At 40.9% G+C, this 13,238-nt stretch overlaps 1 protein-coding gene and 1 long non-coding RNA gene across 3 annotated transcripts; one reads left to right on the top strand and one right to left on the bottom strand.

Annotated features, from left to right (window-relative positions):
• Nucleotides 1–969: 969 nt before the first annotated feature.
• Nucleotides 970–1,451, bottom strand: LOC129162871 (uncharacterized). Its single transcript, XR_008562860.2, has 3 exons — nucleotides 1,357–1,451; nucleotides 1,201–1,277; nucleotides 970–1,086 (listed from the first exon to the last, which is right to left on the bottom strand). It is a non-coding gene; the product is annotated as an uncharacterized lncRNA (long non-coding RNA).
• Nucleotides 1,452–2,548: 1,097 nt separating this feature from the next.
• rarres3l (retinoic acid receptor responder 3-like) lies at nucleotides 2,549–7,812 on the top strand. 2 transcript variants are annotated; one of them, XM_015946991.3, is made up of 5 exons: nucleotides 2,549–2,742; nucleotides 3,139–3,191; nucleotides 3,402–3,510; nucleotides 3,612–3,880; nucleotides 7,149–7,812. In XM_015946991.3, the coding sequence occupies exons 2-5, from the start codon at nucleotides 3,177–3,179 to the stop codon at nucleotides 7,269–7,271; spliced, it is 516 nt and encodes a 171-aa protein (XP_015802477.1). In that variant the 5' UTR covers nucleotides 2,549–2,742; nucleotides 3,139–3,176; the 3' UTR covers nucleotides 7,272–7,812. The 2 variants fall into 2 exon arrangements, with proteins under 2 accessions (XP_015802477.1, XP_015802468.1); XM_015946982.3 differs by lacking the exon at nucleotides 2,549–2,742 and adding an exon at nucleotides 2,749–2,902.
• Nucleotides 7,813–13,238: the final 5,426 nt, after the last annotated feature.

The following is a 13,238-nucleotide window of genomic DNA, read 5'->3' as shown; positions in this document are numbered from 1 at the left end:
ACCGGATTTCAAAATAAAACTAAACTTCGAGTGAATTAACAGATATTTTAAGAACATAATTAAGACTCATTCATTATTAGCGGCCTGTCAACATCAAGGCCATCTTATTTTGGATTTCAAAGTAAAAGCCCTGTGAATTTAACTCAGTCTGATGTTGCCTTCCAAAATAAAGGCCTTTTTAAATTGCCCATATACGAGCAAACTTTCAGTGATTTCAAAATGCTTTAAAATGGAAAAATGCTGTTTCCACAGAGTAATTTCACTTTAGATCAACCGTATACAACCCCACAGTGATACTGTATCAAGTTGTTCTGATTTTGCTTTAAAAAAATAAAAGCCCTTTCAACTTGTCCATAATTGACCTACCTTTAACGATTTCAAAATGCTCTAAAATAGCAAATTGCTGTTTCCACAGGGTAATTCCACTGTAGATCAACAGTATACAACCCCACAGTGATACCATATCAATATCAAGTCATTCTGATGTTGCCTTCCAAAATAAAGGCCTTTTAAATTGCCCATATATGACTCTTAACAATTTCAAAATGCTCTTAAATAGATTTTTGCTGTTTCCACAGGATGACTACATGTTCACTCAATAATATACAACCACACAATGATTCCATATCAATAAAGTCAGTCTGATTTTATTTATTAAAATTTACTGAAGTGGATTTCTTGTCTTTACATATGACACAATATTTTCTTTGTATTTGTAATGTTATGAAATAGAACCATTTTCATAAAAGATAGGTAAATCTGTTTATCTTTGAAAACAAATCCCAGGAAAAGTGAACAGCTCAATACAAGGAGAGTAAATTGTAAAGTCCAAAAGGTGCAGTCATGATAACATTAAAGGTAAATGACAACATCACGGAAATGTGCATTAGATATGTATGAAAACGTTTCGCCGTATTATGTTGCTCAAATTATCACTTTGGTGGAGACAACAGAGTACGTCTTCAAATATTTTGACACAAGCATTCAATAAGTCTGGTTTAACAGCACAGGAGACAATTCCACTCTTCTTCCTTTGTTTTTTTAAAGTCATTGTTGGTCCTGTCAAGGCACTGCTCATGGTATCATCTTTGACAGGTGTCACATTGTATCCATTTAAAATCAAACAGACAAAGCAAAATAAAAATATTTATACTCAAAGACTTTTACACTTTTGAGAAATTCAAATACCCTCCAACTCACCCAGTTCGTCATTGAAGGTCCTGATCCAGGTGGCTTGGTCAGTGAACACATGGCACAGTTGCTGTTAGTGTCAAAAACTAAAATACAGAATCAAAACATATTAGATAGACATCCATTTGAAGGCCAATTTGTGCATATGTTAAACTGTGTACTTACAACTTTCTATCGATTAGACCACACCTTAAAGTGCCGTTGTGCACCATACTGTGTTATGGCTCGTGTGTGTGTGTGACCCCATTTGTTACACTCCAGGCTGTCTAGGGGGCCTGGGGTAACAATTGAGGACGCATGTTCTCGTGGTAAAAGTAACAAAACAACATTTATTTACGTAAATAACACAGATTAACAAGACACATCAGCAGCAACGCAAAACGAGTAACAACTAAACTCTCATATTAACCAAATTAATACCAAAACTACAAAAGACCATCACATAATTTCCGAGTAATGTCTTATTTAAAGCAAGCGAAGGGGTAAAGTTTCCTCTACACCCTACACCTAAAAAAGGACTGACGGTTAAACACAGAGAGTTTTCTTAAGCACCCACCAAAGTTGTTACATAAAACTTAACAAAACAAAACAAAACAAAACAAAACAAAACAAAACAAACCAAACCAAACCAAACCAAACCGCTGCTGAGGAGACACCAGACCAGAGAGAACCTCCCTGGCCTGGTGCTCCCTGATCTTAGGGCTGGCTGACTTTTATGCTGCTAGAAGTCCTGATCATCAGGATCAGCTGGGAGAGTCTAATTGGGATGCAATTTAGTGAGATGGGAGACAGGTGCTGCATCTCCTCTCACACACACACACAGGGGAAATAAACCCAAATGGCCCTGGGCTGTAACATATGGTATCACTGTGGAGTTGTATACTGTTGATCTAAAGTGGAATTACCCTGTGGAAACAGCAATTTTCCATTTTAGAGCATTTTGAAATCGTTAAAAGAGTCGGTCAAATATGGGCAATTTCAAATTGCTGTGGTTGGATAGTGTTGATACAAAATGCAACTACTCTTTGGAAATATGACTTTTGCTTTTAAGAGCATTCTGAAGTCATTGAAAGAGTAATTCAAAAATGAAAAATCACAGGGCTTTTACTTTGAAATCCAAAATAAGATGGCTTTGATATAGACAGGGCGCTAATAGTGAACAAGCCTAAATTATTTGTTATTGTGTTCTTTAAATATCTGATAATTCACTTGAAGTTGAATTTTATTTTGAAATCCGGTTTCCACATCCAGTCCCGTAATAATTTGAATAGACGGGGAACAGAAAACAAACTGGAGGCTGGCTTGACTGCAATGCTGGAATTGGAGGCTGGCTTGACTGCAATGCTGGAATTGGAGGCTGGCTTGACACCAGTCCATTAACGGGGTGTAGCTTGCTGTAGGATGGAGCTGGAGCTTTTCACGTTTTGCTCGTTGACAGGTTCACCGCGGAGGTCACGTGGTCCGAGCAGTCAGCTGCTCGCTGAGGTTCGGTGTTGATGTCACCGTTGGCGTCTGTCGTTTTAAAACCAGGCTGCCGACATTTTCGTTAAGGTGAGTTATAGACTCTCCGGGAGCGAGACTGTGTTATTGTGATCCTGCGTCGTGTTTCCGAGCTGATCTGAGACCAGTCCGCTGAAGATGGAGGCGCTTTTATTCATAGGAGGATGTAAACACAGGTGGCCTCAGGCCAGCACCAGCTACAGCTCTGATGGTATCTGCTCAGCCTCTAGCTGAAAGGTTTTCTCCGTTCTGAAGAGCAAAGCCTTTAATTTACAGCAGATCTGCGTGCATTCCTACCAAATAAAGGGATTCGATTTTGTCACTAAATCAGATAATTAAATAACCTCAGAAATAGGCTACTTATATTCATAGGACGTGTTTTAATGAGACGTCTGAAGGTAAAATATAAATTAATTTAGGAACAAGCTTGTTTATGTGTTGTTGCAGGTGAGAGCGGGAAACTTAACCAGCAGTCAAGCCCTGACATGGCCCCAACTCTGGTGAGGATTTACCTCTCATTCCTCATTATTATTATTGTTATTATTAATGTTGTTATGATTATTATTATATATTATGCTTTAATTCACTGTAAAACACCTGTGTTTGACTGATGGTTTGTTGAGGACTCTAGTCTGGCCAAACGTCCAGATCCTGTTGAGAAAACAGTTGTTGCAACATGAAACATCTTTCTGTCTGCGTTCTGATCCCAGTACGATGAGAAACCAGAGCTGGGGGACATGATTGAGATCTTGCGTGGCTCTTATCAGCACTGGGCCATTTATGTTGGTGACGGATTTGTTGTCCACTTGGCACCACCCTGTGAGTCTCACACACACACAGTGTCTGTATTTTAGATCATAATATGACCTACTCACCCCAGCAGTCCCTCTCATGTTCTCCTGTTGTCTGTCTTTGCTCAGCCGACGTCCCGAGTGCGGGGTCCAGCAGCGTGATGTCCGTCCTGTCTGAGAAGGCTATAGTAAAGAGAGAGAAGCTGTGGGATGTGGTGGGGACTGACCAGTGGGTTATCAACAACAGCCTGGATAATAAGTACAAACCCCGTCCGGCCGATGTTATTGTGCAGGAGGCCTGTGCGCTGGTGGGCCAGGAGCTGTCCTACTGCATCTTCAGAGGCAACTGTGAGCACTTTGTCACTGAGCTGCGCTATGACAAGGCCGAGTCCCGGCAGGTAGGGTTTTTTATAGACACTTTGAGATGTAATAAAGAAGTATCTCTAAAGTGTGTGGACTGAAAGTCCCAGACTCCGACTCCAACAGCTCCATTTCCAGTCCTAACGTGGCGGCTCAGTTCCTAGTAGCCTGTTTTAGACATGGCAGATATTTTTAGTTCTTCTCCACCCTTCTCCTCTACAGGGTGTGTCCTTATTGAGACTTGTTCTGTAGGTTTGAGCTTTCAAGAAACCTTCTCTTGAATACAAGTGAACCTGTAAATTCTCCAGACACAAGAGCTAGCCTCACACGCAGCACATGGTGAAAGGTCACAGGATGCGGTTGCAAGAGCGAGCCAATAGGTGGTAAAAAGATCATCTCTTTATCACATGGTCGCCTCATATATCCTGGGCTTTGATCATCTCCATTACGGTGTTGAATTTTCATAAAAACTATGTTTGATCAAGATCTACCTTTTTCTTCATGGTTGCTCTTCTGCAGCGCAATAACGCACCTCCGGTTCTCTGCTGGTTGAAAGGTAGAATGCTCCATTTGGTTTGGGAGGAGGTATTTGCCTTAGAGCAAAGGAGTTAAATATTTTGATGTCAAGGGATGGAGGAGTTAGAGATGGATTGATACATCAAGGTTTAATGAGAGTGGAGCTCTGGAGCAACCGAGCCTCAACCCCCCGACCCTCACCTGTAGTCATGAGATCATGATGTTTGTTGGATCCTGATCAAAAGAACGAAACCCTGGCTGTATGAAGCTGAAATGAGCTGCTTATGTAGGGTGTCTGGGCTCTGTAAGGTCAGGAGCTCCAGGATCTTTAATAAGCAGAACAGAACAGATGAATTCAATAACAAATTAAAACCCACAATATCAGTTTCACAGATTTCCTGTTTGAGATGCCATTAAATAGCTGGTTGACTTTTATTCTCAAACAGCAACACAATTAAAGAGCCTAAAGGATGTTTCCCTTCCATCTTTGGTGAGGCTCAGCATCTGCAGCGTGACTGGAAGCGTGGTCGGCTGGAAGGACCAATCCCACTCTCGGAAGGTCTTCCGTGACGGAAACGCGTCGGCTTTTTCTTGCTCTAATAAAAATGCCTCCCAGAGTGCCTCTGATCACCTATTTTTCTCCCTCATCTACATCCTGTGATTGACTAGATCCTGAAGAGCACCTGCAATGCAATACACACACACACACACACACACACACACACACACACACACGCACGCACGCACGCACGCACGCACGCACGCACACACACACACACACACATATATGTATATATTTTTTAAATATTCCCCACAGATGCACTCACTTTCACCAGTTTTTGATTAGAGTAATTTTTATTATTTTTAAAGGGATGTTCCACACAAAATTGATTTTTTTTGTCTGTTGACATATTCCCCAGCGTTAGAGAAGTGGGGAAAACAATTTGTAACCAGCCCAGTTCTCCTGACCCGGTGTCGGTACAGGATCTGCTCGGGTGCAAGATCGGCTCTGGGTCCTTCGACTGCCGATGACGTCAAAGTAGTTGATTGGCTGAACATGAACCTTACGGAAGTTATGTAATCATATTACGTTGTTATCACGTTACGTTAGTCCAGGCAAATTTTTCTGTTGGTAAGATGGACAACTTATACCAAGAAATCCATCATTACCTCTTTGAAAATACACTTTTAGCACAGAGCTGCATGTATATTAGGGCTGAACGATTAACTGCATGTGCAATTAAATTGCGATGTGACAAAAGGAGATTTTCTAATCGCAAAGGCTGCAATTTGGCAGCGAGTGGTTAGTGCAATGCTAATATACATGGAAAAACCCATAGGAATGCTAATACTAATATCACCGATTACATTCTTACAAATTATGAATTAGAAACATGCTAAATGATTAAATTTGGAGTCTAATAGAAAGTAAAACCAATCAAATAAGTACAGACAGGTATTTTAGTAAAGCCAGAAAAGTTTTAACTCCAGAGTTTTGGCTAGCAGCTATGAGCATAACTGAACTACGCATGGACAAGACGTCAAAAACTCTAAACACAAAATACTTCGATAAACAGGACACACTTCTTTCCTGCAAATACAATTTCACAGGTGTTGCTAATACCTATGATCCTTCAAGGGATGTGCTCAAAGTGGAGTTCAACATTATGAATACAATATAGTGTTTTATTTTACAAAAACCATTATAAACACAAACTTACGTCGTAAGATATAACAAAACTGCTTAATTCTTTCCAACAGTATGAAGATGTGTAGTGTATTTTTTCCGAGTGGGTTTGCCGTACTTTGATGTCATCGGCAGTCGAAGGACCCCGAGCCGATCTTGCACCCGAGCAGATCCTGTACCGACACCGGCTGTACCCCTTTAGCTTTAGCTTAGCATAAAACAGTAAGTGAATAAATACAACCAGCACTGTGAGTAAACAAACTCAGTACTGATCCCAATTCTGCTTGGTGACCTAAATAATCAGACTGACTACAAGTGAAAATAACTAGTAACATAAAGAAATCACTGGCACCATTTTAGACTTGGGACTACTTTATAACAAAGCACAGCTGTAAGCCTCCACTGGCAGCCCCAAAGACACCTGCTTCTGTAAACACAGATGTTGTTAGTGAACCGACATTAATACATTGTTTTCAGTTGGTCCACATAACTAAAAAATTTGTTTTTTCATTGGTCTTAATTGGTATCCTATTATTCTGAGATACTGAATTTGGGATTTTCGTTAGTTGTAAGTTACAATCATTGACATTAAAGAAATAAACATTTGAAATATATCATTCTGTGTGTAATGAATGTATCTAATGTACAAATTTCATCCTTTGAATGTACCGTAAATCCTCTAATATTAGCCTGTATTTAATTAACTGCTGGGTATCATATTTTGGCCGGTGTCGGAGTCGGAAGCAGAAACTACCGTTGTTAAAAGAAATGTGTTTAACTTTGAAAATGTAGGCGCAATTTTAATTGTCAAAAACTCCAGCGAACCATTAGTTCATTTTGCTCAAATAGATAATTCTGATCCTCCTTCCAATAAAGGCCCGGAGCTTGATGAGCTTGAGTCAAATACAGGCCCGGGCCTGTATTGGAGGATTTACGGTAAATACTGAAATAAATCAACTTTGTCTTGATATTCTAATTTCATGACCCAATACCACTTATAGGATCACATGGTTTCTTTTTTTTTTTAAACAAAATACTAAACAAAAATTAGGGTTTTTGATGCACACATTTACACGAATGAAGGTGTGTTTGTTCTCCTGCAGGCGCAAAAGGCAGGAGAGATGGTGATGATTGCAGGCGTCGCTGCAGCTGTGGGTTTTGGGGTTGTTGCTCTGGCGGGAGCTCTGTTTGGAAGAAGCAAAAAGGAGAACAAGAACACCCAGTGATGGAGTCCATGTCGGCCTCTTTGAGACCAGCAAAGGCCCACGTCTCATGATTAACACTAATTATCCTAATCAACATCAAACCGGTTCAATCCCGCTTTTTCCGTCTCCTCTAACTGCCCCTCATGGGTTTGAGAAACAAAAGTGGTGAGTTTTTCCAATCGTCGCCCCTCAGCTTCAGGGTCTTTAGATTTTCTACACAGAATACAAAGCTGTTCACTGATGAAGGTGCCATGTTTATACAGACAGATGTTTTAAAATATTTTAAATATATAAATAATGTAAACTGAGATGGATTTTTGTATTTATACAACTTTAAAATTTTAAATGAAAAACTGCTTTTGACTATATGAAGGAAAATATGAATCAAATTTAAAAGTAAAACAGTGAATTTCCAGTGACGATTTCTTAACGTTTTCATAGTTATTTGATGTTCTGTCGTATAATGAAAGCATGTCCACTACTCACAGAAAGGTCCTAAGAAGCCATTGTGTCTTCTGACATTTAACTGTATGCTAATAGTTTAATAAATGATGTAAATGTGTGAATCGTGTTGGTACTTTCTGAAGTAGCTATCAAAAATTAACATTTAATTGCAGGTTTAAGCATTCCTGAAGGGGTTGATTAAAAAACACATTCAGGTTATTTTTAACCTGGTTTCATAACTTCCTGGCTGAAGCAGGTGTGATGATATATTGTTTGAATTAAGGAAACAGCAACTATTATGTGTAAAACACTAATGAGGCATTTGAAGTGGAAAAGTACGGCAGATCATTGTAGCGTAAAATCAAACTATGCTCCCACTTTCACAAGATGATTTAACACTGGTCTCAAATGCTTCAGTTCAACCAGCAGTTCCCTTTAGTAATAATTTGGTAACACTTTACCATAAGGGTCCCTTTATTAACGTTACGTAGTGCATTATTAAGCATTAATAAACAAAGGATCCCTCTATTAACATGCCCAATATTAACTATTAAGTGTTCTTAAGGTTAGGACAAAGGGCCAGGGGGATTTGCTTATTAATGCATTACTCAATAAGCAGTTAATACTTTTAATAGGTTACGGATGCTTAATAATGCACTAAGTAATGTAAAGAAGCCCTTATTGTTAGGCGTTCCTAATAATTTTGTTGCAGAAATTCACAATATTCACTTTAAATATGAAAAATGTGAATGTGAGCATGAACTACGTGAGTCACGAGTGTTTGAGGTAACTGGAGTAATAATTGCTGGTGGGGAAAAAGTTTTTCCAGGTTTTGGAAACATTATAACAACAAAAGAGAGTTGAATAGTATTGAATATCGTGGTTAAATGTCTGAGATTGTCATGAAGCATCTAATAAACTTTAATTTTATTTTAAAGATAAAACATTACTGCAACGGATGTAGATCTTCACCAGAACCTTAGATCTGGAGGTGTTTCCTACAGGTGTCTACCTGCTGCTCTTTAGATTGATTTTAAAAATAAACAATCATTAAAGATGGCTGAACTGGAAGAAATGTAATAATCTTGAGGTTTTTGGAAAAGAAGAGTTGTAGATTATATAAAAAGTGCCTCCCAAATCAGTTTTAACAGGATTCTCCAGATCCAAACACAACAAAAGACACCAGGAGTATCCCTTTAAGCTGTCGGGCCCTGATCCTCAGCCAAACAGTCCAACAAATTCATTACATTTCCCATCTGGGGGGTTCCAGATACAGCTGCTGGGCTGTGAGGGATGGTTGCTGCTTTATGAAGAATGAAGACATGAATGAACAGATTCCATAAAACTCATCAGATTTAATCAGCAATGTAAGTTGCCAAAGCTCTAAGCACAATCGGGGCTAATTCTTTGTGTCCAATTCCTGATCATGACACTGATGTGCTCTCCTATCACTTCAGTCATCATGTCTGCAGTTAACCATACAACAATTTTTCTATTAAAACAGGCTTTTATAAGCTCAGAACACAGTTCTTTGCTATAATTACAGAGTGCAGACACCCAAAAGTCCAGTAAGACAAAATAAAAATGAAGAAAAAAAAAGGAGAGTATTATTCATACATATAAATTATTTAAACAGAATTAGTTCTGTCTCTGACATCTTGACAGCATGGTAGCACACTGCTGGCAAAGCTGAGCGTTGAGCTCAGAAACTTAGAATCAGAAAGAAAGATCTTGGAGTTATAAATAGAACATGAAGTGAAGGAGGGGTGGAACGAGAGGAGGCGGAGGCGTACCTGTGGGCTCAGACACAGCTGAGTTACCAAGGAACAGGTACCACGATGGGTACTGATGGGCTATAACGGGCGCCATAGTGGGGGCCAAGAGAAGTCAACAGAAACAGAGGAATGCCCCAAAAAATGAGAAAAAAAGCAATAAAGTGAACTTAATATCAGATGGAAGACTTGCTGAGCTGGAAGAGGATGAAGGATGTAAAGAGGAAATGATTAGACAAGTCAAATTACCAAAAAAAAAAAAGAGCCTGTGTTTAGGTCACAAACATGTTCTCAGGTTGAGAGCTGCTGGGAGTGAGTCATGCCTGGAATGAAGCTCATTCAGCATCTTGGTGTTTGTGAGTGATGGTAGGATGGAGGAAGATATGGAGTAATAGATCAGACCCTCATCTGCAGTAATGGGTGCAAAGCTCTGGACTACCATTATAAAGAGGGAGCTTAGTTGACCTTTTGGTCCATCTATTATACAAAGCTGAGCTACGATCATGGCTGGATCACGACCAAAAGAATTATTTCCTGGGAGAGGCAGCTGAAATGGGTTTCAATTCAATTCAATTCAAAAATACTTTATTAATCCCAGAGGGAAATTGATTGCTGTAGTAGCTCATAATAATATTAATAATAATCAAGTCATCAAATAGTTATTGTATATTACAATGGCTGTTGGCAGGAAGGATCTCCAGTAGCGGTCAGTGTTGCAGCGAAACTGAAGAAGCCTCTGACTAAAGACACTCTTCCGTTGTCGGACAGTCTTGTGAAGAGAATGCTCAGGGTTGTCCATCATTTTCTTGATTCTCTTCTTTGCATTATCTCTTCCAGTGGTTCCACAGTCGTCCCCAGAACAGAACCAACCTTTTTTATTAGGCTGTTGAGCCTTTTCAGGTCCCTGCTTCTGATGCTGCTACCCCAACAGACGATGGCTGAAGAGATTACACTCTCAACAACAGACTTGTAGAAGATCTGCAGCATCTTGCTACAGACATTGAAGGACCTAAGCGTCCTCAAGAAGTGCGGTCTGCTGTGCCCCTTCTTGTAAACGGCTTCGCTGTTCTTTCTCCAGTCCAGTCTGTTGTCCAGGTGAAATCCGAGGTATTTGTATTCCTCAACCACCTCAACTTCTTCTCTGATGATGGAAACAGTGTTTGACTCCACCCTGTTTCTTCTGAAGTCTAAAATCATCTCCTTTGTTTTGTTCACGTTCAAGGTCAGATGATTGTTTCCACACCATGCCACAAAGCGCTCCACCAGCTCTCTGTACTCAGCTCCCTGTCCATCTCTGATACACCCGACAACTACAGAGTCATCTGAGTATTTCTGTAGATGACAGGTCTCTGATTTGTACTGGAAGTCTGAGGTGTACAGGGTGAAAAGGAATGGTGAGAGTACAGTCCCCTGTGGTGCTCCAATGTTACTGATCACCTGGTTTGATGTCAGTTCTTCAGCCTCACAAACTGTGGTCTGTTTGTCAGGTAATCTTTAATCCAGGCGATAGTTGAGGCCCCCACCTGTGTCTTCTGGAGTTTCTGGCAAAGTACATCAGACTGAATTGTGTTAAATGCACTTGAGAAATCAAAAGAACATGACCCTCACAGTGCTGCCTGCTTTGTCCAGATGACAGTGATATTCTGCGATATTCTTCTTCATCCTTGACCAGATATCTCTGATATTGTTCCTCTGTAGTTTATTCTCCAGCTTCTTCCTGTATGCCTCCTTGCTGTCTCTGATCTTGGTTGAAGCAGCTGGATGATGGCATCTTCAACTCCAACTCCATGGCAATAAGCAAATTGCAGCGGGTCCTGATATGTTCTAGTTTGCTTATTCAAGTGGACCAACAGGAGTCTCTCCAGGACCTTCATGATGTGGGATGTTAGGGCAACCGGTCTGTAGTCGTCATTGACTGATGGGCAAGTTTTCTTTGGAACTGGAACAAGGCAGGATGTCTTCCACAGGACTGGAACCTTCCCCTTGGCCAGGCTGAGGTTGAAGAGGTGCTGCAGTATCCCACAGAGCTGCTCTGCACAGGCCTTCAGTACTCTGGGGCTGACACCAACTGGACCTGCAGCCTTGTTCCTGTTCAGTCTCTCCAGCTGCCTCTTCACCTGACTTCTAGAGACAGGTGGGAGGGGGAGTTAAATGTGGCAGCAGCATCTCCTGACTTGGTTGAAGACAGATTTATAGAACCAGAAGAGTCCATGACTGCATTAGAGGACGAAAGAGCTGGCGTGTGACAGGAAAATGTAGGATCAGTGGAGGATGGGATGTCTGATTGGCTGGGGACAGGCGAGGAGGATGCTGGGTTTGTTCCTGAACTGAACCTATTGAAGAACTTGTTCAGTTCATTGGCTGTGTCCAGGCTGCTATCTGTGCAGTCCTTCCTCTGCTTGAAGCCTGTGATCTTCTTCATCCTTGACCAGACATCTCTGATATTGTTCCTCTGTAGTTTATTCTCCAGCTTCTTCCTGTATGCCTCCTTGCTGTCTCTGATCTTGATCTGCAGTTGCTTCTGTATACTCCTCAATAATTCCCTGTCTCCCTCATTGAAGGCTCTTTTTTTCTCATTTAGCAGATTCTTCAGTTCACTGGTGATCCAGGGTTTGTTATTAGTGAAGCATCTCACTGTTCTGGTGGGTATAATGTTGTTCACACAGAAGTTTATATAGTCAGTGACACATCCAGTCACGGCATTGATGTCCTCTTCATATCCGTGGCAAAGAGTCATCCAATCTGTGGTTTCAAAACAACCCTGCAGGGCTTCTTCAGCATTCTGGGACCATTTGCTCACAGTTCTTCTTGTCACAGGTCACCTCTGAACAAGTGGTTTGTATTCTGAGCAGAGAAAAACAAGATTGTGATCTGATTGTCCCAGAGGGGGTCTTGTTTTGGACATGTATGCATTCTTTACATTTGCATAACACGAATCCAGTGTCTTGTTTTCTCTGGTGGAGCAGCTGAAAAACTGGTGAAATGTTGGAAGTGTAGCAGAGAGCGAGGCATGATTAAAATCACCAGATATAGCCACAAATGCATTGAGGTGCTGGGTTTGTAGCTTAGCGACAACGGAACTGATGACATCACATGCATTTTCAGCAATGGCTGAAGGTGGAATATAAACGGATGCCAAGACAACACTGGTGAACTTTCTTGGCAAATAATATGGGCAACAACTTACTCTCAAGAGTTCAACATCTGGGCTACAGAGATGACATTTCACTGAAACATGACCTGGATGGCACCGTCTGTTGTTGACAAGCACTGCCACTCCACCTCCTTTTCCTTTCCCGCTCCTCTTCAGATCTCTGTCTGCTCGTACAGTCAAGAATCCTGGCAGAGAGATGCTGGAATCAGGGATATGGTCCTGCAGCCATGTCTCGGTGAAACACATAACACTGCACTGCCGATACTCTGGCTGAGTCCTTGAAAGGGCTTGGAGTTCATCCATCTTGTTGGCCAGTGATCTCACATTGCCCATTATGGTCAATGGAAGAGATGGTTTAGAATTTCCTCTTTCTCTGTCTCTGTTTTGCTCCTGCTCTGCACCCACGCTTCTTGCGTTTTTAGCTCATTTGAGATTGTGGCTTCAGTTGAGGTATTATTTCAGCCTTCCCAATGTTAATCAGCTGCTCCCGATTGTAAACCAGCTTGTTGCCATGGTTGCGCATCATAAATGCTCAAAAAGTGAAAAAATAGCAGTAAAAATCCTCCAAGCTTCACAACACCAGAAACAGAAAAGTAAAATGTCCAAAAAATACTATTC

This window comes from Nothobranchius furzeri, chromosome 1 (assembly GCF_043380555.1).
Source record: "Nothobranchius furzeri strain GRZ-AD chromosome 1, NfurGRZ-RIMD1, whole genome shotgun sequence".
Classification (NCBI taxonomy): domain Eukaryota; kingdom Metazoa; phylum Chordata; class Actinopteri; order Cyprinodontiformes; family Nothobranchiidae; genus Nothobranchius; species Nothobranchius furzeri.
The sequence above is the reverse complement of the archived record's forward strand: the minus strand, read 5'-3'. Positions and strand labels throughout refer to the sequence as shown.